Genomic DNA, 27,968 nt, shown 5'->3' with positions numbered 1-27,968 from the left:
TTAACTGAAACTAATCTACAGTTGGCTGAAAACTGAAAATATTTCTAAAACAACAGCCTGGCTAATGATACAATATAATTTTGTTTTAGCAGTAATAGTATAATTCTCAAACAACTAATTAGTACTGTACCAAGATAGCCGCTATATAAGGTCGTCGTCGTTCCCGATTGGCTCAAAGAACACTTGCGCTGTCTAGTGTTGCTTTGTATCTACGTTGTGCCGGTCTAGGCGCTGTGAGCCTACACCGGATGCAGTAGAGAGGCAGTACGGCGACCTATCCAACATGGGCGACAAGTAAGCACTTCGCTCAATCTTGTTTCTACGGCAGTTTATTGTTGATATCTGTGCTTCTCAGTGCTTGACCGGGGCGCATACTGGTTTCAAAGTCCAACTAATGCAGGTAAAATCTTTCCAACCGACTGCTTTTACTGTGGGACGTGTTGGTGAGGCTTTTGTAAAGACACTAGCTTCAACTGTATAGCTGTCACAGCAAGTTTTTTTTTGTCGTAGTGACGTTAAGGTTTACTAGCAAAGGTTAGCGACTAATTATTAATCCTTTATCTGACACTGGCATTACTTATTGATGATTTTTGTTTAATTTTGGTCATTTATTCAAGGATGGAACAAGGAAAACCATCTTAAATGTTAAACTTTTTTTTGTTTCTCAAATTTCCCTCCTACAGTGCGTAATAATGAAGAGCTCAAAGGAAGCCGTTCAGACAGCAGCTAAAGAGTTTTTGCAGTTTGTAAACAGAGGGGTATCTCCATATCACGGTAAAGTTTCATTTCAATGCATTTATCAGATTTCCTTAAGTATTCTATTTGTTTTATTGCAGAATTTCGTGTGTACTTCATAACAATGTTCATTAGGGGTGTGACAAAATATCGAAATTGTGATATATCGTGATACTTTGTCTCCAAAAGGTTATCTATATGCTCCTGCAAGAATCGAGATATCATTTTAAAAAGGTGTCAATGTCTTTAAAAAAAGGGAACCAACAAATTGCTACCAAAATCTTCCACCAGAATAGTGTCTCAGTTAACTCTAAGGCTGCCTTGACGGTGCTCGACACTAGAGGTGTGCAAAATTTCCGATTCTTAGATTATTCGCGATTCGGCCGTGGAAGATTCGAGAACGATTCACAAACATCCAAATTCCGATTATTGAAATATGCGAAGTAAAGCGGAAGTACACAACACTCAGCGCGCCGCGCGGTCTTCGGGACGGAACGGAGCGAGAGTAGCTAAACATCATGCTTCCCATTACCCGGCCCCTCGGGTAATGCCAATGCTCAACTCACGGCTCTAGCTCAACTCATGCAACGAGATAAAAAAACACAACAACATACCTGACTGCTGCCGAAAAGCTGCTACAAGTACATCCATATAGTGTTACGGTGGATATCATTTATATAGGACTAGATGCAATATAGATTCGGTAGTGTTAGAAGCGCATCTACAAAAGCTAGATGCGGGCGTTATAAACGGCCGCCATCTTAAAGCAGTACACTTCCCTGCAAGGCTGTTGTAGCGAACCTTCCAAGCAAACCTAATTAACTTTTTATCTAAAATACTCCTAAATCGGTAAAATATTGACTTGAATCTATCTTTAAAATAGTTTTAAAACTTTCACATGTCGAAATTAGACAAAAGGGAAATTATGGAATAACGGGAGCAATTTTAACAAATTTAACGGTTGATTCACAACATTAAATTAATTGAATGTAGTTTAAAGCTGCTGATACAGAATGGGGACTGGAGTTTTTTATTTACTGTTATTTTTGTATATTTGTTTACTGCTATATGTTAACTTGATACTGAAATAGTAGTGTGGTTTAGCCTGAGAGTATTTTTGAACAATTTTGGAACTAATGTACAAAACATAAAAAAACAAAATAAAAATTAAAAAAAAGGAGGGGGGTGCATCAATAATCGTTTTATAATCGAATCGGAGCCTCTGAATCGTAATCGTAATCAAATCGTTAGGTGCCCAGAGATTCCCAGCTCTACTCGACACCCAATCCAATTAGAAACCAGAGCATTCACAGTCATTCCGTTAGATTTTCAGGGCATTTATAGGTCACTTGCTGTTCATTTTAGGGCATTTCCAGGTCATTTCCTGTTGTGTTTGACTCACTGCCTATTCATTTGGGGGATTCCCTGGTCACTTCCTGTTCTGTAACACAAAATGAACAGGAAGTGACCCATAAAATACCCCAAAATCAACAGGAAGTAACTTAAAATCAACAGATAACTGACCTAAAATGGCCCAAACTTACCTCATTGCCTGGCAGTGGCTGCTACCGACGGCCATAGACGTTCAATCCATTTAACGAATGAATGTTCATTCGCTGCCATCCTTTCCACTTCAAATGGATTGGACGACTACTAGTGATAAACTCATTCCAATTCACAGCAGAAGCTTGTTTTTCTCTTTATTAGTTGTTTTTAGAATATCCTAGAATGATTTCCTGACCAATGTATCGATAATCGTTGTATCGTCAGATCATCGTTATTGTGAGCTTTGTATCGCAAACCGTATCATATCGTGAGATACCAAGAGGTTCCCACTCCTAATGTTCATCAGCCTTTTCAAAATATGTATTTGGCTTGGCTATACATGGCTGGATGGACCAACCAGATGGATGAACACAGATGATGGATAAACAAGGTTGTATTTTGGACTAATTACTAGTGAATTGGATTTGATTTAAATATTCCACAGCTCACGACAGACTGGTTGGGAATCACTTTTTTTTTTTAATCACTTGAGTCTTTAATCACTTGAGTCTTATGACAGCAGTATGTCAATTTGTGTGCAGGTCAAACTACGTTTTGGAGATTAAGATAAGATTACAGTGGTGTTTCATTGTTTCCCATTTTTGCACTTTGGCTCCCAGCGGCTATAACATTACAGCACTTAGAAAACATCTTAAGTCATTGGTTGCCATTGGGAGTGATAAAGGAACCAGATATGCTCTAAAAATGAATTGTTTGGAACGTTGGTATATTACAACACTGAAAATAAAGAAATAGTTAAATTCCTCCTCCTTCCTAAATTCCTACTATTGTAACTGCTTTAACTCATTGGCTGCCATTTTCAGCGCTTTTCAAATGTGTCCTTCAGTGGTGGAAGAATGTCGAAAACGTCTACTGGCGGCGGGATTTGTGGAACTGAAGGAGACAGAAAAGTGGGATGTTCAGCCAACTAAGAAAGTAAGTTGAGTTAGTCATCTGCGCTTGTAGTGCTGCGTGATATGCGAGAAAAATCTATCAGAATATGGGCCTTTTTATATCATGATGTTAGTGTGTCACAATATCAGAAATTGTTAATTATTTGGTTAAAAAATAGACCACGATTCTGATCAAATTACGATCAAATTGTGCTGCAAACTAAAACTTAAATGAAAACAGAAGAAGCACCGTAACATAAATATTTTTGCTGAATTGTAAACATCTAATTATTTACTAATAATACTTTTAATGTGTGGATTTGACTTTAAGACTGCTGTATGAAGTCAGCATTATGTAATTCATATAGGACTGCAGCTATCGAGTATTTTAGTAGTCGATTATTCGATGAACTCAGTTCGAATAATCGGATAAGGAACATGAAAAATTAAAATACCTGAGCTCAGCCTCAAACAGTATAAAAAAATAAATAAATGAAGATCTATGTCCAACAAAAAAACAATTGGCTGACTTACATAGCAAAAGTCCGCTAGCTTAATTGCTAAAAAATGCTAACTTTAAAAAAAAAAAAAAAAAAAAAAATTACGATGCTCTTAACAAATGGTTCAGACACACATTCCTACAAATACAAAAACGGCTATATATACCTATAAAATTACGAATGCATAAAAAAAAAACCATTAGCAAAAACAAAAAACTTTGCTTATGTTGGTCTTAACAGGGAACAGCTGGATTCACCTATGTGAGATGAGGCAGACCAGAGGGCAGTGTATCCACCCAAATCAATAAAACTAAATGCAAACACTTTCAAAATAAACCATTACAACGCCACTTTAATTAAACGAATACTCGAAGCAGCAAAATTTAATTCGAATCTTTTTTTTCCCCAGAGTTAATCGATTAATCGTTGCAGCACTAAATTCATAATAAATTTAGTTCTGTTCAGATCAAAATTTTCTAACTTAGTTGGACTCTGTCTCACCTGACTTTGAGAGTCTGCCAATACCGAGTGCTGATCTGATTCCTCGGCAATTTATTAAGGAGAAGAAAAAAATACGTTAAAATGAGGGAATTAGGGTTACATGATGTTGGCATAACGTGACAGCCAGCACGTTTTCTTAAAAACAGTGTCTTTTTCACCCGATTCTGATCTTGTAAGAATAACGTGATGAATAAATAAATATTGATATAGGAATGAATTGTGTTGTCAGTGTTCTGTGTGGATTATATGTTATGCCACAGTGCTGGTCAAAAGTCATGGCACCCGTGCAACTCTGTCAGATAATGCACAATTTCTCCCAGAAAATGATCGCAATTACAAATGCTTTGGTAGTAATATCTTCATTTATTTTGCTTGCAATGAAAAAACACAAAAGAGAATGGGGGGAAAAAAATCCTGATCATTTTACACAAAACTCCAAAAATGGGCCAAACAAAAGTATTGGCGCCCTTTGAATAATCATGTAATGCTTCTCTAATTTGTGTAATTAAAAGTACCAATTACTTACCTGTGGCACATAACAAGTGGTGACAATATTTAAATCACACGTGCAGCCAGTTAAAATGGATTAAAGTTAACTCAACCTCTGTCCTGCGTTCTTGTGTGTACCACATTGAGCATGGAGAAAAGAAGGAAGACCAAAGAACTGTTTGAGGACTTGAGAAGCAAAATTGTGAGGAAGCATGGGCAATCTCAAGGCTACAAGTCCATCTCCAAAGACCTGAATGTTCCTATGTCTAACTGTCTGCTGTGCGAAGTGTCATCAATAAGTGTAAAGCCCATGGCACTGTGGCTAACTTCCCCTAGATGTGGACGGAAAAGAAAAATTGACGAGAGATTTCAACAAAAGATTGTGCGGATGGTGGATAAATAATCTCAACTGACATCCAAACAAGTTCAAGCAGTCCTGCAGTCTGCGGGTACAACAGTGTCAACCCATACCATCCGTGGGCATCTGGATGAAAAGTGACTCTATGATAGGATACCCAGGAAGACCGCACTTCTGACCCAGAGATATAAAAAGCCAGGCTGGAGTTTGCCAAAACTTACCTAAGAAAGCCAAAAACGTTTTGGAAGACAAAAGTAGAGCTTTTTGGGAAAAGCCATACACAGAGTTTACAGGGAATAAAAACGAGACCTTCAAAGAAAAGAACACGGTCCCCACAGTCAAATGGTTACTTGATGTTTTGGGGTTGCTTTGCTGCCTCTGGCACTGGACTGTTTGACCGTGTGCATGGCATTATGAAGTCTGAAGACTACCAACACATTTTGCAGCAGAATGTAGGGCCCAGTGGGAAAAAGCTGTGTCTCCCTCAGAGGTCATGGGTGTTCCAGCAGGACAATGACCCAAAACACACTTCAAAAAGCACTAAAAAATGGTTTGAGGGAAAGCACTGGAGACTTCCAGACGCCCAGGCCTGAATCCCATAGAACACCTGTGAAGAGATTTGAAAATGGCAGTTTGGAGAAGGCACCCTTCAAATCTCAGAGACCTGGAGCAGTTGGCCAAAGAAGAATGGTCTAAAATTCCAGCAGAGCGTTGTAAGAACCGGAAGCGGTTGTTTCGCAGTTATTTTGTCTAAAGGTTGTGCTACCAAGTATTAGGCTGAGGGTGCCAATACTTTTGTCAGGCCCATTTTTGGAGTTTTGTGTAAAATGATAATGATTAAAAAAAAAAATTTCATTCTCTTTTGTAATTTTTCATTGCAAGCAAAATAAATGAAGATATTACGACCAAATCATTTGTAATTGCAATCAATTACTGGGAGAAATTGAGCATTATCTGACAGAATTGCAGGGTGCTAATACTTTTGGCCCGCACTGTATTTATAATTGTCTTGTAAGCATTAGTCAAATTCGATTGGCAGGGAAGAAAAACGAGCTAATTATTGTATAGAGACAGGACATCTTGAAATGGATTAGTAGTACTACTTAAAGGAGTTCCAAAAAATCGATTATTACATGCATCACGATTCGACACGTGATTATTCGATTACGATTCATAAAGGTTCAAAAACTCATAACTGTATGGCAGCAGCTCGTAGCAGAACGAAATTCAAGACACGTCTGCCGCCGGGCACCGTTAACTGGCGTGCGCACGTTATGATAGCTGCTGCTCGTTACTGAGAGAGATTTACTCCTTTTTAAAAGACTGGAAAATACATTTGTGTATGAGAGACAGGAACAGAAGCGCAAGCCGGTGGTCGCGCTTTTGTGCGCAAGTTATTTTTTTAGAGTAAGAGGGGAAGAGAGGTAGTTCGTTGCTTCTTGTCATTTAGATGTCCAGCAGTAGTTTTAAGGTATTTCATTTGAAAAATGTCCTGAGTGTGTTGCTAAGACCCGTGTGCATCTAAAAGAGGTGAGTACACGAACCCTCTGGCTAAACAGTACATGTTTAGCCATTATTGTTGTTGTTTTTGAGATGTTAATAGTTAGCGCCGAGCGCTGAGCTAATTAGCTAATTCGCTTACGAATCTTATTTATCTAATTCATTTATTTCATATGCAGAACGTGTAAAACCACAATTAAGTACAGCGGTAACACTACAAACATGCAAATTGTACAGAATTCTGTGAAAACAAAGTATATTGGTTAAAAGAAGTCTTATTTCTGAAGACTCTTTGTTTGCAGAAAATGGGGAATTCATTCCACCTGTGTAAATTTTATTGTATTGTTGAGAGAAATAAGTACTCCCTTTAAAATGGTTAATGTTTTTGCACTTTCTTGTAAAAAAATAATCAATAAAAAAGCAGCTTACAAGCAGCTTTTTGTTGTATGGGCGTGTTTCCATCGTTCCTGTTGAATCATTAAGATATTTTAAATAATTAACGGACATAAATTTGTTTGGCTACTGTATTAAGTAGTAATGTACGATGCCTCGATAATCGTTATACTCGCGATAACCGCGATCATCGTCAATACCGCGATCATGGTTCAATAATCGGATCGTAGCACCCTGAATCGTAAGCGAATCGAATTGTGGGGTGCCCAAGATGGCATACCCCTAGTACTATGGTTTATGGAATGCCATCAATGTAGCAAGTGAGCAATTTGGGTGCCACGTTCTGCCCAAAATGTGCATTGCAGGAACAGACCTATTTGTACCAATAATGACGATAGACAAGTAAAATGTCGATAAAGAGTTTTATATCGTTATGACGATATACAGTGGGAAGAACAAGTATTTGATACACTGCCAATGGGTTTTAGATCCTCATATCATACAGCACTATGCTGTTTTATCATCACAGTAGTCTCATATGAGAAAATCTTTATTTTTCAGTACTTTGTGACACGAAACTTTTCCAGTGTCATCGCCTTTGCGATTGGTGGGCGTTACTCTCCTGGAAATGGCTTCTCCATGGTTGGAGCCCATACAGACAGCCCCTGTCTCAGGGTAAGAGTTCAACACAAGTCTGTTGTTAAGGCTAAATATAACGACCACAACATTTTGTGTTTTAGGTGAAGCCAAGGTCGAAGAGGACAAAGCAAGGATGCCTCCAGGTTGGTGTGGAGTGCTACGGCGGAGGAATCTGGAACACCTGGTTTGACCGTGACCTTACTGTTGCGGGCCGTGTCATGGTTAAGGTAAATATTTTTCAAATCCAGGCACACGAGTAATGGAGGCATTGCTTCATGCAGACGTATCGTCATGCAGGGAGATGGCAAACTGCTCCATCGGCTGGTGCATGTGCCACGACCTGTGCTGAGGATCCCTCACCTGGCTATCCACCTACAGAGGGACATCAATGACTCCTTTGGGCCCAACAAGGAGAACCACCTGTCAGTAACTTTGAGAGATGGTGAAATATGTACTCTACTTAGCTAGTAGGGGTGGAAATCACCAGTTTAATTGTCATAACGATACTGTATTTGCTGATATTACAAAGTGCCATAGTTCAATTTAGTTCGATGGACTTTGATTATTATAGCCACATTATATCGGTGAATGATTCTCAAGCATTATGTTCGTGTTGGCTGCAACCAAGTTGAACTACGTGGCATTTTGTAACTTAAGCAAGATGACAGTTTTATGGTTATTTTCTTAAAATATTGTTATTTTGACACCATTGGATGCCACCTGTTGGAAACAATGTGTTAATAAAACATGAAATCTAATATTTGCCTAACAATTGGTAAGTGCATACCTATTCTTGCTGACACACAATGGTTTCTGTCTCAGAGTGCCCATTCTGGCCACCGCCGTCCAGGAAGAGCTGGAGACAGGTAATGCGTCTTCAGGCGACGCCTGTGGCGCTGCCAGCACGGTAAAGACTACACTTAAACACCACTTGGAGGACACCGATTTACTTTTTGAGATTACCGTATATATGTTTCCTGTCTACTTAAGGCTGACAAGCACCACCCAGCACTGGTGAAGCTTTTATGTTGGGAGCTCCAAGTTGAGCCTGAAACGCTTCTTGACTTTGAGCTCTGTCTTGTTGACACTCAGCCAGGGGTGAGACGATATTCCTTCCACCTCGTCAATTACTGCCTTTAAACGTGTGAGGTATTTTATTAGCGCACTTTTTTTTTTTTTTTTGCATTTTGTACACAGGCATTAGGAGGCGCGTATGAAGAGTTCATTTACTCTCCTCGCTTGGACAACCTCCACAGTTGCTACTGTGCCCTGCAGGTCTTACTTAGTGAATGATCATGTTTTAGTGCCAATGATGGCGACAGGAGTCCAATCCATTTGAACAGAGAGAGGCTACCAGCCCTCCCAATTCAAATGGATCGGCACATCTATCGTAACTTTTTTGTGACTTGTCAGGCGCTGATCGAGTCCTGCTCGGGAGATTCTCTGGCCCAAGATCCCAACATCCGCATGGTGACGCTGTTCGACAATGAAGAGGTGAGTCATTGTAGTTAATGACTGATCAGCCTCTATGAAGACTGCTCTTGATAATCACTATACTTAAGTCTTCTTAAATGGGATGTACCGTAACTTTGAGCATATAAGCCGCTACTTTTTTCCCCTTATTTTGAATCCTGCAGCTTGTATTCCAGTGCGGCCTATTTGTTGATTTATTTCGGTTAATAGGTAACACTTTATTTGACAGTGGCGTCATAAGACTGTATCAGTTATGACATGACACTGTCATTGGGCATTAATGAATGTTTATGAAAGATGTCATGGAGTGTCATCCGGCAAATTTTGTCACTAAATCCATTTATGTCCAGCTCGGATATTTGCCAGCATCATTTGCCTGATGACACTAAATCACATCTGTCATAAGCATTCATTAATGCTCTTGACAGTGTCATGTCATAATTATGACAGTCTTTATGACGCTGCTGTCAAATAAAGTGTTTACCAGTTAATATCTTTTGGTGTAAATATCCCATAATACAGTGAGGACAACAGCAGCTTATAGTGCGGTGCGGCTTAACTATGAACAAACGCGGTTTTTGTGTGAAATTTGGTGGGTGGAGGCTTATAGTCAGGTGCGCCTTATAGTCAGGAAATTACGGTAGTCATCTCATTAATCATATTTTTTCATATATTTTTAGTGTTCATTCATTTTTTCAATACATCGGGGAGCACATTTTGTTGAGTCTGGTCAGGCAGTTGTTTTGGTTCCAAAACTGATGTCAGTTTTTCTCCATCAGGTACATTTTTTTAACTATAAGATCCCCGTTTTCTTCAAATTATAGAAAATATTGTACTTCACTCTTTGATGGCAGCCAAAGAGTTAGGAGGCTCATGAGGAGGAATTTGGCTATTTTTATGTTAAAAAGAAAATGTGTTCAGTTGTCGATTAACCATAGAGACGTATTTGTCACCCTTGTGAGTAAGAGTAATTTCTGGAAAATTGCATGGAGATGCTGTCCTCCGCTGATCTGCAAACTCTGGCATATTTACATTTATTGCATTTTTATTTATTTATTATTTTTATTAATAATTACATTTACTGTTGAGTTTGGTTCACTTCATGTCAATTTTGGGGCATTTAAGGGCCACTTCCTGGTGGTTTTGGATTCTTTCTTAGTCATTTTGGAGCAAATACAGGTCACTTCATGTTAACTTTTGGGTAATTAAGTTTCACTTCCTTTTCATTTTGGGTCACTGTCTGAGAGTTTATGCTTCACTTTCTGTTGTTAAATATGAAACTCCGTCAAGATTCGCCCTATTAAGAGTAGGGATGGGGATTGATAAAATTTTTACGATTGCGATTTCATTATCAATATTGCTCAACGATTCGATTCTTTATGGATTCCCTCATCGAGTCTAATTTGGACTAATTAACTGTATGAGGTTCTGGGTTCAATATGTTTTATGGTTCATTCGCCTCGGAGTGTCGGTTAGAACACAAGGAGAGGGGAGTTGGTCTTTGGCACTTTTAATCCAATTTGGCAACAGGCACAACTTTATACAGGCAATGGCACTTGATATGACAATCACTCAATGAGCAGATGAGAGCATGCGTGGAAAGATGCTGATGTATTTGTATGCGTGTGGAAGAAGACTGGAATGTGTAGGTATATGTGTGGGTCTGAAAGGAAAGAAAATTGCATCATATTAGTGCTGATGCAATAAACAATGCAAATTGACTGTAAACCAGTCAATAACACACATACATGCCTCGTATTATTATGACACAAAGGTGGGGGGGTTGCGAGCGCGCGCGCACAACCCGGAAGCACGCTGCGTGAACGTGCGGTCATCTTGGCCATAAAAGTGGCGAAAACTAAGAACTTAACACTCATATGGATGTACAACATCATCCTAAGATGCTAAACTAACACATTCCCTCTTAACAAAAATATGCCACACGAATATAATGTAAACATCGCTCTCCTCAACCTCCAACTTATCATAAGAACTTTATGACATGAAGAGGAAATACTTACATTCGTTCATGGATGCACAAAGAGTCATACTTCCTCTAACAGGTGGCCGTTCTCTCCTCGAAATGCGCACCTTACGCCTATTCTCGGTCCCAGAATACGCAGTGCGTATAACCTAGGACAATAGCAGGAACTAACTGACTGGTTGCTATGGGAACGAACGCATACGCATGAAATCTTTCTAACGCAGTACTAAAATTGCTAATAAAATCATTTAGGATTATTTTAGATGCATATATGTTATATTTTTCTTATAGAGTATTCGACGAGGAATACGATAGACCCATTAATAGACTTTTTAGGGAAAAAAATCACCATTTCTTTACAGGCCAGATCATTATTCATGAGACTACTTAAAGTCGGTACGAATTCACTCGGCAACGACTCTCTCCATGTTACGCTTGATGAGAAGTCTCTCCATGGGTAATTATGTAGCCGTGCCTGCCGAATCGAACGTGTGTAGCATATGTAAATTTCCAAATTGTGATGGTTTGAACCGATAAGAGAATAGCTGGATAAATAGCCAAACGATTCCATGGAATCGAACACAGAACCGGTTCTCGATTCCCATCCCTAATTAAGAGTTTTTAAGACAGAGCCACTGTCCGGTGCAAGAAGATTGCTGCCGGTAATTAATGATGCAGACTTCTAGTTCTATATGTGATATCAATGTTGTTTTATAGGTGGGCTCTGTGAGTGCCCAGGGGGCACAGTCCAACCTTACCGAACTCATCCTCAGCCGCCTGGCCAGCTCTCCGTCCAACCCCACCGCCTTCCAGCAGGCGGCGCCACTATCCTTCATGATAAGCGCCGACATGGCACATGCTGTGCACCCTAACTACCAGTCAGTACTCTAAAGATCACAAGAAAACAAATGCAAAGCTGGCTTAATGAATCATTTTATCTTGTCAGGGAGAAGCATGAGGAGAACCATCGGCCAGCTTTCCACAAGGTAGTTTCGCAAATCAGATTTATTGACTAAAATGCACTGTATGAGCTAGGTTTTGAGTGGTACCCTGAGCTATTATTTCCCCCCTTTAGGGAAAAAATAGAAATGCAAATAAAACATTTCCGTAGAAAGGATTTTTTGTTGTTGTTGTATGTTCTTGATACAGTGGTTTCTCTGTTACAACATTAATTTACAATGGTCTTGTTTCAGGGTCCAGTGATCAAATTTAACAGCAACCAGCGCTACGCCACAACTGCTGTGACTGCTGCCGTTGTCCGCGAGATCGCCAGTCAGGCAGGCGTTCCTCTTCAGGTACTGTCTGAGTGGTCAGCTCAGTGCTTTGAGCTTTATTGTACTCACATGCTGAGTGTCTTGGACACATGTGTTAATGTTGTTTTTGGCAGCCCTTTTAATTTTCATCTTAGTCTTTTGGACGAAAATACTTTACTTTAGTCTAAGTCATATTTTAGTCATTTAAAAATGTGTTCGTCTTTGTCTAGTCTTAGTCAAAGAAAAATCAAATTTCGTCTAGTTTTAGTCGACAATTACTCAAAATGGTTTCGTCTGTAAACTTCAAAGCTTTTAATCCATTAAAAAAAATAAAAGGTTTCCAACAATTCCAAATGAACATTGATAGAAAAGCACATAATTGTAGAGTCTACAAGGACATCACCCTCTTCATGATGATAATACACACTCAGCATAAACAGTACATTAGGTGAATCGGAGTATAAGGTGCACCTTGAATGAATGGCCTATTTTAAATGTTTTGCATATATAGGGTGCACCGCATTATAAAGTACGGTAGTAGTAGTTGGGTTGCTTTAGGCATCCAAAGATGAAACTCGCCATGCTAATGCTAACGCTACAAGTTACATTTAGTGTGTGATTATCACCCAGCACAGACCTTTTACTCATTCACTCCCAGCCATTTTCACCAGAGCAACCCCCTTCGCTCCCGTCCATTTTACTGGATTTTGACTGATTTTGTAAGGCCCGCAGCAATTTCTCTTCTATTACTATATAAACATGGAACCCACCAAAAGAAAGATTAGACTCTCTTTTTTTTCAGCAGGACAAAAAAGTAAATTCAAATCTTTTTCCATTCTTTAAATATCAGCATTAGAAAATAGCTTAGTTTGAGCAATTTTCCAATTTCTGATGAAAAAACTGAGCTTTTTGTAAAAGCATACATTTCAAACATAACTTTGACTTTAATACAGCTATTTTTTCTTTTGTGACATCCAAAACATTTGAATGTTTTCCTTCTGCAAAATAACATAAATAACAAGACAAATAGAGCTTTTGATAGCAAAGTAACAATTTATTCATACATAGCTAAACTATTGAACTGAGAGATGACGCTGTTGGGGCAGAGGCTGTATTGGCAGACGGGGTAAATTTTTCCCTCATCACCGCCTGTCTGTCTCATCAAGGTAAATTTTAAAAAAATCTTTCTTTCGTAGTGACCACTACCTCATAACAGAATTCACCTAGGGAACTTGTGTGGGGCATGTGCCTTGTGTTTAGATCGTTCTCCACATTTTTCTCACGCTTCTTACTTCTTCCAACTTTCGTTTCCTGACTATTTCTCTTCATTCATTTCCTTTCATGGTCCGATATGAGTTCTTACCAAATGCGCTACTGCCCTCCAGTGGCCAGTTTAAATGGATTTTGAGCGTTGTGCTTTGGAGCGAACTTGCATCAGAACCTAGAGATGTCTCTTGTGAAAAAAAACGGGGACACTGAAACAATGAAAAATTAGGGCTGTCAAACGATTAAAATTTTTAATCGAGTTAATCACAGCTTAAAAATTAATCGTAATTAATCGCAATTCAAACCATCTATAAAATATGCCATATTTTTCTGTAAATTATTGTTGGAATGGAAAGATAAGAAACAAGACGGATATTTACATTCAATAAGTAAACAAGATGGCATTAACATTAACATTCTGTTAAAGCGATCCATGGATAGAAAGACTTGTAGTTCTTAAAAGTTAAATGTTAGTAGACGTTGTGGAAATTTTATATCAAAACCCCTCTTAATGTTTTCATTTTAATAAAATTTGTAAAATTTTCAATCAAAAAATAAACTAGTAGCTCGCCATTGTTGATGTCAATAATTACACATTGCTTATGGTGCATAAAATCAGTCGCACCCAAGCGCCAGCAGAGGTTGACAAAACACAAAAAAACACAACACGTGGCCATGGCACTATGCTGTCATTTTAATCTGTTTGAGCAGGGCATGTGCGTCAATTGCGTCAAATATTTTAACGTGATCAATTTTTAAAAAATTAATAACCGCCCGTTAACGCGATAATTTTGACAGCCCTATTAAAAATGGAACGTATTTATACGTTTTTGGTAGCAAATGAGTTAAAGGCTAAAGCAAAATGGCATACATATCCAAATAAGAAAACATAACTTAACCATCAGCACCTGACATTTGTTTTAAAAAAAAAAAAAAAAAAAGTCTAGAGGTTGGAGAGGCCACCAGTGAGTAAGTGTGTGTGGGGCGGGGGGGCTGGGCGCAGCACGTCACACGAGTGACATGACTAAACACTGCTGCGATGCAGGCTAACTACACATACAGTGCTGCTCAAAAGTTTGTGAACCCCCTCAACATTTTGGAATTTTCTATTATTTCAACCTGATTTCCTAATCAATCAATTCAGTAGTTTTTTTTTGTGTTTTTTTAACAGTTGTGTTGTCGAGACTAAATTAAAAAGAGTTTTCATCAACTGATGTAGGTGCAAAATTGAACTGTTTGGTCACAACCAAAACCGCCATGTCTGGCGAAAAGTCAACACTGCATACCACCAAAAGAACCTTCTCCCAACAGTGAAGCATGGAGGTGGGAATGTCAAGATCTGGGCTTGCTTTTCATCCTCAGGACCTGGACAACTCCACATAGTCCAGGGAATCATGAATTCTGAGGAATATTGTCAAATCCTAGAACATAACCTGACGCCATCTGTTTTGAAGTTAAAGCTTGGCAGAAGGTGGATCATGCAACATGATAATGATCCAAAGCATTCCAGCAATACAACCAAGGAATGGCTGAAAAAGAAGAAGATTCGTGTTCTGGACTGGCCCAGTCAAAGTCCTGACCTAAATCCTATTGAAATGCTGTGGCGGGACCTGAAGCGAGCAGTTCATGCCAGACGCCCATCAAACCTCTCTCAACTGACTGCGTTCTGCAAGGAAGAATGGGCAAAAATCCCCCAAAGTAGATGTGAGAGGCTGATTAGTCACTACAGAAACCGTTTGGTTGAGGTAATCTCTGCAAAAGGAGGCGCAATATCCTATTAACTGAAGGGGTTCACATACTTTTGCACACATGATATCTGAGTTTTTCTTAAATCAACCACTTTTGTTAAATAAAGAATGACAATATAACTATTTCTTTTGTTTCAGTCCATTATTTGGAATGTCAGTATTGTGGATTTGGGTATAACTTAACATTTAATAAGGTTATTTTAGTTTTCTTTACAAAAAATCTGACCATCGCTGTGGGGTTCACAAACTTTCGAGCAGCATTGTACGATAAGAAAATGTTACAGATTGTGAACTTATGACAAAACCTTTTTCAGGCGCTTTTTCATCTTGTTCTCGTCTCGTCTGACAAAAACTGGCATTCGTCTCGTTATGTTTTAGTTTCCCATGACTCGTTTTTAGCTCGTCATGGTCACGTCATCTCATGAAAAAATTGTTCGTCGACAAAATATTTTCGTTATCATCGTTGACGAAAACAACAATGGTGTTATATAATAAACACCAAGACTTTAATTACTTTTGTATGACCTTAGAGTTGTCATCCCTAATATCCTACACTGTATGCTGCCACCCACATATGAATGACCAGTTTTAACCGTGGCTCCTCCTCCCGCAGGACGTTCTGGTGCGTAATGACAGCACGTGCGGAAGCACCATCGGACCCATCCTTTCCGCTCAGTTAGGTGTCCCCGTGGTGGACATCGGTGCTCCCCAGCTCTCCATGCACTCCATCCGGGAGATGTGCTGTACCTCCAGCGTGTTGCAAAGCACCACGCTCTTTAAGGTAAAATGTGAACCAAACACACACAAAAAACTGAGCTGAATACATAAAAATTGTGGGGAAATTGTAAACAAATATTTAAAAAAGTACAACGAGCATTAACGAGAGGAGAAAAATTATTTTTGTTTAAAAAAAAAAATCAACAACATTGAACAAAATCTATTGGGCAGCGGAAAATAAGAGCCAAATATAGAAAGAAAAAAAATAGTAGGGGTGCACGATTAACAATGACAATAAATATTCTGAATCTGAATCTGAATCAATTTTTTGAAACGATGCCGATATCGATAACTTCTTGCTCCTCAAGGCCGATACCGATACGATAACCGATAATATATATATATATATATATATATATTAGGGCTGTCAAAATTATCGCGTTAACGGGCGGTAATTATTTTTTTTAATTAATCACGTTAAAATATTTGATGCAATTAACGCACAAATGCTCCGCTCAAACAGATTAAAATGACAGCACAGTGAAACGTGTACTTGTTGTGTTTTTCGAAGTTTTAGCGCCCTCTGCTGGCGCTTAGGTGCGACTGATTTTATAGGCTTCAGCACCCATGAGCATTGTGTAAGTTATTATTGACATCAACAATGGCGGGCTACTAGTTTAGTTTTTGATTGAAAATTTTACAAATCTTATTAAAACGAAAACATGAAGAGGGGTTTTAATATAAAATTTCTATAACTTGTACTAACATTTATCTTTTAAGAACTACAAGTCTTTCTATCCATGGATCGCTTTAACAGAATGTTAATAATGGTAATGCCATCTTGTTGATTTATTGTTATAATAAAGAAATACAGTACTTATGTACTGTATGTTGAATGTATATATCCAACTTGTCTTATCTTTCCATGCCAACAATAATTTACAGAACAATATGACATATTTTATAGATGGTTTGAATTGCGATTAATTGTGATTAATTACGATTAGTTAATTTTTAAGCTGTAATTAACTCTATTAAAATTTTTAATAGTTTGACACCCCTAATATATAATTTTTTAATGTATATTCACCTGAGTTTTTGAACACCTGTAGGTCAAAAATACTAATGCTTGATTCAGCATAGACTTGACTTTGACCGAACCAGAATTTCATGATGACATGAACATTATTACAATAACCAAAACAAACACAAAAACAGTTTTGAGTTCAAATAAAGTGCCCATATTATTATTTTTAAATAAATATAATTTGAGAAAATCACAATCAATCAGTCAATATTATTGACGATGTGTTCCCCTGAACAATGAGCACAGATCTAAAACAAATATAAACAGGTATTGTGCTTTGTCAGCAGATAAAACATTTGGTGCAACAGGAGAGGAGACTTTTGTCATTTTGGTCCATGAAACAACTTTCTTAACATGGAAATTATAGAACAGCAAGCCTATCAATAACCAAAAGACCTCTCAAGAACTTGTTAACATAACACTGTAAAATGCAAACCTTTGCTAATTGGCATAGTAAGGTTTCTAACTTAGGGAAGGAAAAATACGGCCTCTAAAACGGTAACAAAACTTTGTATATTGGCAAAACAGGAGTTGAAACAAACGCACACATCCCAATCCGACACCGTGCCAAAAATATTATAATTAGGCCCGATAATACATACTGTTATCGGATTTATTGCGATGACGTCATAATTCCTATTATCGGACCGATAATTATCGGCATCTCTAAAAAATAGGACTATGAGAGAAAAGTCATACTATTATAAGATTAAAGTCAAAATATTACGACAGTAAAGTCATACGATTTAATATTTCAAGGATCTGTCATGCCACTTAACCTCACGAGAGTTGTGGGGGTGCCAGAGCCTATCCTAGCTAATTACGGGCAGTAGGCAGGGATTTGGTTGCCAACCATCACAGAGAGCTGTTTCTTACGACTTTTTCTCGAAACAGTATGTCTTTTTCTCATACTATTACAACTTTAATCATGTAATATTAAGACTTTTTCCACATATTACAACTTTAGTCTCCCGATGTTGTGACTTTTCGTAGTTCAATTTTTTCCCCCCTTTGTTTGGCTCTAATATTTTATGATATATACATTTTAAACTGTGATTCCACAAGATGTGTCTGAAAATGCTCGCTAATCCATCTGTCTTTCTGTAGGCTTTCTTCGAGTTGTTTCCTCGTGTGAGGAGGTCACTGGTGGTGGATTAGAGGCAGGCGAACAGGAATAATCAACATGAGGTGGATTCACTTTAAAACATAATTGCATTAGTTACACTTCTGCTCAATGACAATAAATGCATTCTGTTTCTGATGAGAGACATCAGTTTCTCTGTAAATTGACACTTAATAAAGGGCATTTAAAGCTGTGTTTACTCTTTATGACATTATTTTTGAAGAATCTTGACTGTAAACATTTTTGAATTACTGTAGAACACTGTTTTACCACAGCTACAAGGTTTATGTGTGGAATAAAATCATGGGACAGGCTTTTTTGAGGCGAGGCACACCATTGGTTAGTCTATCACGGGGTTTTGATAAATACTCACATTTGAAATGAATTTAAAGTCTTACCTTTGATTGGAACCCAGAACCTTGAGACTGTAAGGCAAATGTGCTGTCCAAAAACAAACTTCAAATAAATTGTTGGTGTCTATACTACTGTTGGTGCTTTGTGACCTTGCACTTTGGGTTATCCCTGGGAAAATTCTATTCTTATTGGTTCATGATGAAATTTCGTGGGATTTCCGACTATGACGTTACATTGACAGCCACAACTGTGATTTTCCCCCCCTTATCTGCTTATTTTGCCATGTGGTTGCATTCGTTTAAACTTTCATGACCCTTTCAGCGAATGTATACTTCCGTAGGTTACAAAATATATTTTGAGGTGAAATGAGACATGCTACTATTTTTTAAATAAATGCGAACAAATTTTAATCAAGATCTATTGATTCTTACAATCTTATAGATTTACAGGCTCCATCATATACAATGCCCTCCATAATTATTGGCACCCCTGGTTAAGATGTGTTTTTTAGCTTCTAATATATTTTTTTTTTTATTCAAATAATATGGGACCTTAATGAAAAAAAAAAAAGAGAAAAATCCAACCTTCAATACAAGTGCATTTATTCAGTGGGGAAAAAATCCCACCTAAAGAAATAATTATTTGACATCAAATAATGTGTGTCACAATTATTAGCACCAAAAAGCTCAATCTTGGTCTCATCTGACCAAAGCACACGGTCCCAGTGCTTTGGTCAGATGAGACCAAGATTGAGTTTTTTGGCAACAAACACTCTAAATGGGTCTGGCATGCCACGAAAGATGCGCATGCTGAAAAGCACCTCATACCCACTGTGAAGTATGGCGGTGGGTCAGTGATGCTGTGGGGCTGTTTCGATTCCAAAGGCCCTGGGAACCTTGTTAGGGTGCATGGCATCATGAATGCTTTGAAATACCAGGACATTTTAAATCAAAATCTGTTGCCCTCTGCCCGAAAGCTGAAGATGGGTCGTCACTGGGTCTTTCAGCAAGACAATGACCCTAGACATATGGCCAAATCTACACAGAAATGGTTCACCAGACACAAAATCAAGCTCCTCCCATGGCCATCTCAGGCCCCAGACCTTGTTTTGTTGGCAAAAGGGGGTTGTACAAAGTATTAACACCAGGGGTGCTAATAATTGTGACACACATTATTTGATGTCAAATAATTATTTCTTTATGTGGGATTTTTTCCCCACTGAATAAATGCACTTGTATTGAAGGTTGGAATTTTCTCTTTTTTTCCCCCATTAACGTCCCATGTTATTTGAATAAAAAAAAAAAGATTATTAGAAGCTAAAAAACACATCTTTTTCAGGGGTGCCAATAATTATGGAGGGCACTGTAGGTATGTGATTGGACTTCTGCAAAAACCAGACAACATTTCAGTCACTTTGCCTGTTGGGAAATACTTTATACAAAGTAGAATTTTTATTATTATTATTATTTTAAATCATCTAATATTATGGTTATGACGAGCATAAAAATAAATTCACTGAGTAGATAATAATTACTACTTGTGCTATTAAAACTGCTACTATTTTGTAATACTCAATGCATTACACTAGCTGTTTTTTTTAAATCATCTAATATTATGGTTATGACGAGCATAAAAATAAATCCACTGAGTAGATAATAATTACTACTTGTGCTATTAAAACTGCTACTATTTTGTAATACTCAACGCATTACACTAGCTGTTTTTTTTTTTAAATCGGTTAATCAAAATGTATTTTTCTTTTATATAAACTGGTAACTGTATGAGTGTGAATAAACGACAAAGTATTTGTAAAATACAATACAGTTATAAATTCTATTTATTGCATGAATATGGCAAAATATTTTGACATACGCCTAACTAATAATGTGAAATAAATGGATAATGTCTATATCGTAAATACAGCACTAGTAAATTATCCAGTCTCCCTTTTAAAATAATAAAATTCATTATTCCCATTGTTCTGAAAATTACATTTTAAAATACTAATATTCCCACTCGATTGAAAATGTCACTTGAAAATATTGAGAAACAAAGGAGTATATGGCAGAAAACACAGACAAGACTGAAAAAGCAGTTTCTGCTCTTGCAACCCTCTATAAAATAAACTGCTGTATTTTAAGCCAAAAGAACTGTTGTGTTTGATAGAACAATATGTCTATATGCTGCCATAGCAGATTTATGGGCAAATAAGCCCCCGAACTATTTTTAATTTGTCCCTTTTACCCTGGAAATCCCCGTTTACAGACGTCGCGCAACCACTTTTGTTTCAACCCAGCCATAAAAAGGTCAGTAATTATATTTAAAATTCAAAATGTCTGTAATTTTTAGCTTACAATCATTATTCGATGTCCAATATTTCGTTTAAAAAAAAAAAAAAACGACTAAAAAATCATTCACTCGCATATTTTAAACTTTTAAACAAATTACATCACAATGAAAAAAATGGTGTCTGTAAAAAAGTAGCGGATAGCTACCTCATAACTATTGCTTAATTGAAATTTTTTTTGTTACTGTCACATTTTCCCTGATATGTTATATGATAAATAATCGATCCAAACAAAGAAAAATTGGGGGAAAAAAATTAAAAAGGATAAATATATTAAAAAAATCTCGACCACTACATGATGTCTGCTATTTCTGCATCGCGACCCTTGTTATATTACCATGTTTCACCGATGAAATCCCCCAAAAATACGGCTCTGGCCACTCACAGCTGTGTCTTGACGCTCGGTGATACATGCGACATGGAGTTTTTGGTTCGAAAAGAGGTAAGTGCGCAATAACATCCCGCTAAAAACGTGGCATCTTTAATTCTGCTCTCGCGTGCTCTCACTTCCAGTTGGGGTTTTGCTGTAATAAAAAACTTTTTTTTCCAAAATGCCCTCCTGTTCAAAAATTTTCTTCCCCCTGAAAATTGACATTTTAAGCTTTCCAATGATGTAGCACACATGCATATAGGACAATTTTAAAATTTGATCAAATTAGGGGTCTCAGAGCGGAACTTCAAGTGTTTTCCGCCATATTCGTGCAATTAATATATTCACTTTTATGTGGCTCTTTTCATCCTTCTGTTTGTCACGGGTGGCCAACTTTAAACTTTATAGATAAATTAAACATCAATTTTTCCCAATTAACTAAAAAGGCCGACATGAAGGAAGAGTGGTTAGGGTCGTGTGTACAGTTTTATTTTGGGTGGGGGGGGGGGGGGTTGTTTCAATCTATAATACTTTTATTTTATACATCTTTTTATATACTTTAAATTAGTGATGCACGATAATGCATTTTTCAACCGATACCGATAACCGATAATTTCCGCCTCATTCCAACCGATAACCGATAATGTCAAGCCGATAATTCTATAAAAAGATTTATGTAAAATTTTAAAGTATACACAAAAGAAAATATTACTGTGCAAAAATATAATTTATTGCTCTTTTTTTCAACATAAAGTATGAACAAGTCGTCAATTCAAACATCTAAATAATGACATTGTCTGACATTGTGTAATGGTAAACCTTTGGCAACAATTACAGAGTAAATACCTAAGTTACACAAAAATGCGTTTAAAAGTAAGCCATTCCTAACATATATAACATTAATCCGCTGCAAAACACACCTCCTTAAAACTAGTCAGTTTTAAGTGTAAATCTATTGGCAATAAGTGAAATTATCTGCGATCGCTTCAAGTGTATTTCTCTCAGATTTCTTGGAAGAAAAATAGCTAGCTGAAAATAATCTTAACAGCCTTGTTTTAAGCAATACATTATTATACTTAATCCTAAAAAAAAAAAAAAAAACTTGAAAGATTTTGAATAATATTTGTGGCTACAGAATATTGATTTAAGAATTTGATTATCTACTGTGACTGTAATTGAGCAGACAAATAAGTTAAATAATTTGAAAAGTGATTGCTAATGTTATATGCTTTGTTGCACACTGTGAAAATGATTACCTCAAAAGAGCGAGATGTCATGTACCCATTCTGCAGCGCTTTGTTTACATTTGCGGCTTTCACGACATTTGCGTTACAGCAGCTAAACTGCTACACGGCAGTACTATTTGGATGGAGTTGGAGCTCGCATCCGCGTGCGTGTTGTTTTGTGCCTGAGTTTTATTAAGCTGAAAATAAAGGCAGCGTTACAAAGTCATCTGACCGCTCGTCATTTCACATTCTGAATGCATTATTGACTGGCTGACTTCGTTTTCTCCATGTTTAAATGATCTTATAACCACTGTGCCGTCATGATAAGCTTGCTTACCGGACATCACTTTTTCATGAAGAATGGTGGTCGTATAAACTGCATTATTTCTTTTATCCAGGGCTTTGGTTCTCGGGTCATTAAGGTAAAAAAAAAAAACACGTGTCTTGTCTCGGCGGCGGCGGCAGCTACATTCGTACAGGATAATCCGCCCGCCCTGGCCGGTTCGCCGCGGCGTATTCGGGTCCTGGCTCTGCTCGCACGCCGTGGGGGAACGCTCGAGAAACCGGGGTGTTCGCCGGAGGTCCAGAGGCCGGGGAACCGGGCTCGGCCCGCCCCGCCTATGGCGAGGCGGCGGCGGCCTGCCGGACTGGCCAGAGCGGCGGGCTCCGTCGGAAGACGGCTGCTTGCCGACTATCGGTCTCCAGTAGTGCCGGTGTTTAGCCTTAGATGCGAATTTACCACCCGCCTTGGGCTGCATTCCCAAACAGCCCGACTCTGTATCGTCACAAGCCCTGTAGTTTAACTTAGTGTTTACAATAGCTTTAGCATTCCTGCTAGCAGCAGCCTTGTATTTGTTCCAAAATTCTTTATGATGCATTTTTAAATGGCTGCTGGGTTAGTGGTTTTGAATGAGGACGCGTTCTTTCTGCCTCGTGGAACTTATACGGTACATGTTTCGCAGATGGCGAGAGCGTCGTTTTTTTAGTAACAGCCGCCATAATATTCAACTACTTCTTGTCTTGTAACTCCGCCTCCTCAACCCCTCCTCCCTCAGGGGCTTCAGAGAGGGGAGGGGTTGAGGAGGCGGTGTGCTGAATTCTTTGGTTGCGCACATTTGGAGGCAAAATCAAGTATATAATTATCGGATTGCATTATCGGTTGAATTTTTTTATTATCTGGATTATCTGTGTGACGTCATAATTGCCATTATCGGCCGATAATTATCGGTGACCGATATTATCGTGTATCTTTACTTTAAATATACAGTCGATATATGTAGGTATATAGACATTACTACTCAGAAAATGACAATGAATGCAACAGTCTGCCTCAGTGTGCCACATTTTGGGCTAAAAAAAAGCCAAAACTCCTTGACACAGCAATTTCATCCCGATTCTCCATGTGCTTGTGCCCAGCTAATAGTGCGTCTCGGGTGGTCACAGTGGCTGGCCAAAACGCCCAGGAGGTTCATTGCTGTATTTTCATCCAAACATGCTCGAAAACAACCATAAGTGGTGGTGCCAGGTGGGTTCACGATCATCAGGCTGCCTCAAAGTGCCTCATTTTGGCCATTAAAATCCAAAATTGGGTTTTACCGGGATCAGCAGCAGGATGATACTCTTTCCCAGAACTGGCGGCCATAAAAGGGCGCCGCACATCGTCTTGAATTCCAAACTACGCAGTGCAAGAAGGGGAGGGCCATAATTCATCGCGTTTAATTGACAGCTTTACAAATTTATATTAAGACCAGCCCAAACGTCAGGCCGGTCCACTGGTATTTGTCCCGGTCCTCCTCTTTTTTTTTTTTTTTTTTTTTTTTTTTTTTTAAAACCTGTCCTGTTCAGCTGTTTGACACGGAGAATGGAAGTCTCAGTGCCCGGATAGTCTGAACAGTTTTAATGTTTCACATTGAGAGTCTGACATACTCCCACTGTGCTCATTCAACATACCTCGTTTATTATGACAAAGCAGCGAACAGGAAGGGTTATGGGGGAACAGAAGAAAAGAAACACAAGAGAAGAAAGAAAAGAAACAACATCCAGAAATACATTGAACGCCTAACTACTAATACGTTGGTGCTATTGTCAGCTAGGTTTATTTCCGGTTGACACCATGTGGGGGGCCTGTTGACCAGGGAAAGAGGGGGAAGGGGGTGGGGGAGTCTATAAGCTAAGTGATTGAAAGGGGTAGAGTGTACGCAAATCAGCTCTGTGATCTAGAATCCAGTAATCGTGTGAATCCCTTGTGAGTGTAAGCCTGTTGGCGACCGACGCTACACCGCCCCATCGCCAATCCCGGTACCGGGACCCCCTACCCGAGCGCGCCCAATCACATCCAGCCGCATGCGAGCCCCACCGGGCACGCAACAGCCACGCAGACGAGCGGAGATGCCACGCGGGCGCCGACACAGGGCCACGGCCCCCACCCACCCAGCCAGCCCGGGGAGGTGGGGGGGCAGTGCAGCCCATCCCTCCTCCCGCAGCTCAGCAAAGGAGCCCTCGTCCCCCCCAGGAATCCAGGGTGGTCCCCTGGGCCACCCGCGCACCCATCAACCGGCCTTCAGGGATGGCAAGAGGGGACGCACCACCAACCCCATGCCCGTCCCCAAGCCCGTCCGCCCACCCGGGCCACGAGCCACAGGCGCAGCCCCCCAGCCGTCACGGCACGCCACGGGGCCCCCAGCGGCCCACCAGGGCAGGGCAGGGTCCTCCGACGTAGCAGGCAACATCCAGCCGATACACCGCCGCCCAGCCAGCGATCCGTGGCGGAGCACATGGCGGATACCCAGTTAGAGAAGAGAGGGGAAGGCGGAGGCAGGAGAACGCCGAGGAGCCGCCGTGGGGCGATGCGAGACCGGAGCCCCGACCACCCCCCACTCCCGCGGCCGGCAGCCCAGGCAGAGAAGAGGCCACGCCCCGGGAGAAAAAGTGTGGGACCCACCTACCACCCTATTACTGTGGCTGCCAGGTTCCCGGCTGGCAACCATTACCCAGCACCATGATGGGATTGTGAGGGGAGGGTAGTGCAATGTATGCATTAAACTAGGCGAGCTTGGCTTGGGGCAGTGGGACCGCAGCATGGAAATTTAGCCCAGCTGCCCGTCCTACCGCCCTTTGCCAAAGCTCCCCTGTGGAGTATGACGTGTGCGGTGCGTTAAAAAAAAAGGTGCAGGGATGGCAGGGCCTGCCGTGATGAGGTAACCGTGAGGCACCCCTACCCCCCCACCAGGTCCCAACCATCCCACAACCTTGGTGTGTGATGCATTAAAAAGAGGGTTCCCGGTCCTCCTAATTAGCCACTCCGGCCTGATGGCAGCAAATAAACATTCATTCATTCACTGCCATCCTTCCCACTTTAACTGGATTGGACATCTGTCACTGTATAATGGCACTCATTGACCTTTTTGAATTCAACCTTTTTTGTTTTCTTAAGAACCTCATTAAATTTTAAACAAACACCTTTATTTTGCAAGTTTGTTGTGTTTTTCTGTGGCTTCTGTGTTTGGTGTGCTTTAACGCCCCCTATTGGTGATGTTGGCCATCCGTCGCCTCTTCATTCTCCATCCCAGCACAGCAGCAGGAGCGGAAACAGCTTAGCAGGCGACCTGCTGAATCTCGTCGCCAATGGACAGCTGCTAGACGGCAACAGCGGCCACGGAAAAGTCCCCTCCTCGAGCAGGTGGATCTCGGGTGGACCATGAGGTGTTGTCGGCCGTTGGTGGCCATGTGCCTCTTCTTCCTCCTCACTGCCTCCTGTCGCTTCAGCACGGCTGCCCGACACGGTGAGACGAGCTACGGAGAACACTCAAAAGAAAACACCCACAAGTCATTAGCTCACTCAGCAGCCATGTTTATTTCTTACATTTTATCATACACTCATTAATTGACGCTTATAAGCTCCTGCAAAGCATCAAATCCACTTTGTCATGTCTACATGATCAGCTGTAATGTGTCCAGCTGACGCAAACGGTGGAAAATTTGTAATTGGGTGGGGGCAGGGAGAAAAGTCTTGACCAACAAAACAGGAAATGTGATAAAGTGCAGATTTTGAAATTGGCAAATGTTACTGGTAGGGTAGCCTACTTGTTGCTATTGTGCCCTGTAACGGCAAAAATCACAGTAAACCATTTTTCAAAACTGAGGTTTTGGTATCATCAAAAAGGGAAAAATCTCAGCTTTCCAGTGACCTATCAACTAGTGTTGCACAGATACCAGTTTTGGCTCCTGATATCGATTCCGCTATCTGGCTGTGTGATATTGGCCGATACTCTAACATACGTTTTTTTTTTTTTTTTCTAATTATCTTACAGAACATTACATTACGTTACATTACCGCCAATGGATTTAACCATGAAGGAGTTTGTCAGCAAAAAAAAACCTGCAATGTTACTGGTCACGCATATGCGAGTAGATGAAAAAAATACTCGTACTGGTTCTAATTTTTGTCGCAAAATGCGACCATTTGGTCGCAGTCTGAAGCCCTGCATTCGTAATCGGTGTAGATCTCGGGAAAGGCGACAAATATATGGTGTTAAATCAAGGTCAAAAGTTTTGTAATCTGAAAAAAAAACGATTGAAAAAATTTTTTTTGAAACTGAATGTTTGTTTTATTCTTATTTATTATTATTATTATTATTATTTTACAGTTACAAAGTTGATATTTTCAGGTTCAAAGATTTTTTTTTTCACTTTCAGGTCTAATTTTTTCAGTTTCAATTTTTTTTTCCACTTTCAGATCGATTTTTTTTTCAGTTTCAAATTTTTTTTTTTCACATAATTTTTTTTTCAATCGTTTCTTTTTTTCAGATTACAAAATTATTGGCCTTGATTTAACACCATACAAGTACTGGTTCTTTTAAGGCGGTGTTTGTAACTGGCAACCTGCTCGGGAGGGGCAACCAGTGGTTGGAAACTAAATCTCGAAGAGTACATATTGCGTAGCATCAGCAAATTATTTCTTAGTATCAGCCGGTAACGATGCCTGTATTTTAATGGTGTACCGGGGCTCCTAATATTTGTATTGGTGCATGGGGACCAGAACCCGCTGCGATAAGTGAAAAACTGCGAAGTAGCGCCCCCACACCCAAAAAAAACAACAACTTTTTTTTTTTTTTTTGAGCATTAGCATTGGAAGGACATACATATAAGACATGTTTTTCACTTTTTTTAAACCAAAAGAATAAAAATAAATAAATAAATAGCCCTTTTATATACAGTATATATATCGTATTGGCCCGAATATAAGACGGCCCTGATTATAAGACGACCCCCTCTTTTTCAAGACTCAAGTTTGAAAAAAGACTTTTTGAAAACCAAATTAATTTTTATACAAAAAATAATGACAGTACATCTGAAATAAAAATGATTATAACAATATATTTGAGAGAAAAAGCATGTTTTGCCTTATTCAAATCTTAATATCTGAACCTTTAAATTAGGGCTGTCAAAATTATCACGTTAACGGGCG

The 27,968-nt window shown here is 39.3% G+C and overlaps 2 protein-coding genes across 5 annotated transcripts in view; both read left to right on the top strand.

Annotated features, from left to right (window-relative positions):
• The first annotated feature begins 190 nt into the window (after positions 1-190).
• Positions 191-18,684, top strand: dnpep (aspartyl aminopeptidase). Of its 3 annotated transcripts, XM_057830729.1 has the most exons (16): positions 191-294; positions 356-400; positions 684-774; positions 3,128-3,216; positions 7,476-7,589; positions 7,655-7,780; positions 7,851-7,975; positions 8,376-8,460; positions 8,544-8,651; positions 8,751-8,828; positions 8,967-9,047; positions 11,728-11,888; positions 11,957-11,996; positions 12,204-12,305; positions 15,891-16,058; positions 18,189-18,684. In XM_057830729.1, the coding sequence occupies exons 2-16, from the start codon at positions 395-397 to the stop codon at positions 18,237-18,239; spliced, it is 1,425 nt and encodes a 474-aa protein (XP_057686712.1). In that variant the 5' UTR covers positions 191-294; positions 356-394; the 3' UTR covers positions 18,240-18,684. The 3 variants fall into 3 exon arrangements, with proteins under 3 accessions (XP_057686712.1, XP_057686711.1, XP_057686713.1); XM_057830728.1 differs by having other exon boundaries at positions 241-400; XM_057830730.1 differs by lacking the exon at positions 191-294 and having other exon boundaries at positions 388-534.
• Positions 18,685-26,042: 7,358 nt separating this feature from the next.
• LOC130912170 (receptor-type tyrosine-protein phosphatase-like N) overlaps positions 26,043-27,968 on the top strand; it is a 44,498-nt gene continuing 42,572 nt past the window's right edge. For both annotated transcript variants that reach the window (XM_057830052.1, XM_057830051.1), the window contains exon 1: positions 26,043-26,283. In XM_057830052.1, coding sequence (XP_057686035.1) covers positions 26,199-26,283 — 85 coding nt within the window. In that variant the 5' untranslated portion in view covers positions 26,043-26,198. The remainder of the gene's footprint in view (positions 26,284-27,968) is intronic.

The sequence above is a fragment of the Corythoichthys intestinalis genome, chromosome 2 (genome assembly GCF_030265065.1).
Source record: "Corythoichthys intestinalis isolate RoL2023-P3 chromosome 2, ASM3026506v1, whole genome shotgun sequence".
Lineage (NCBI taxonomy): Eukaryota > Metazoa > Chordata > Actinopteri > Syngnathiformes > Syngnathidae > Corythoichthys > Corythoichthys intestinalis.
This window is presented reverse-complemented; position numbering and strand designations above follow the sequence as displayed.

What these genes read in the sequence shown, in the direction of transcription:
- dnpep (XM_057830729.1), top strand. An exon ending in ATGTTCAGCCAACTAAGAAA is followed by an intron (nt 3,217 to 7,475) that starts GTAAGTTGAGTT and finishes TTTATTTTTCAG; the next exon opens with TACTTTGTGACACGAAACTT. An exon ending in ATCGGCCAGCTTTCCACAAG is followed by an intron (nt 11,997 to 12,203) that starts GTAGTTTCGCAA and finishes GTCTTGTTTCAG; the next exon opens with GGTCCAGTGATCAAATTTAA.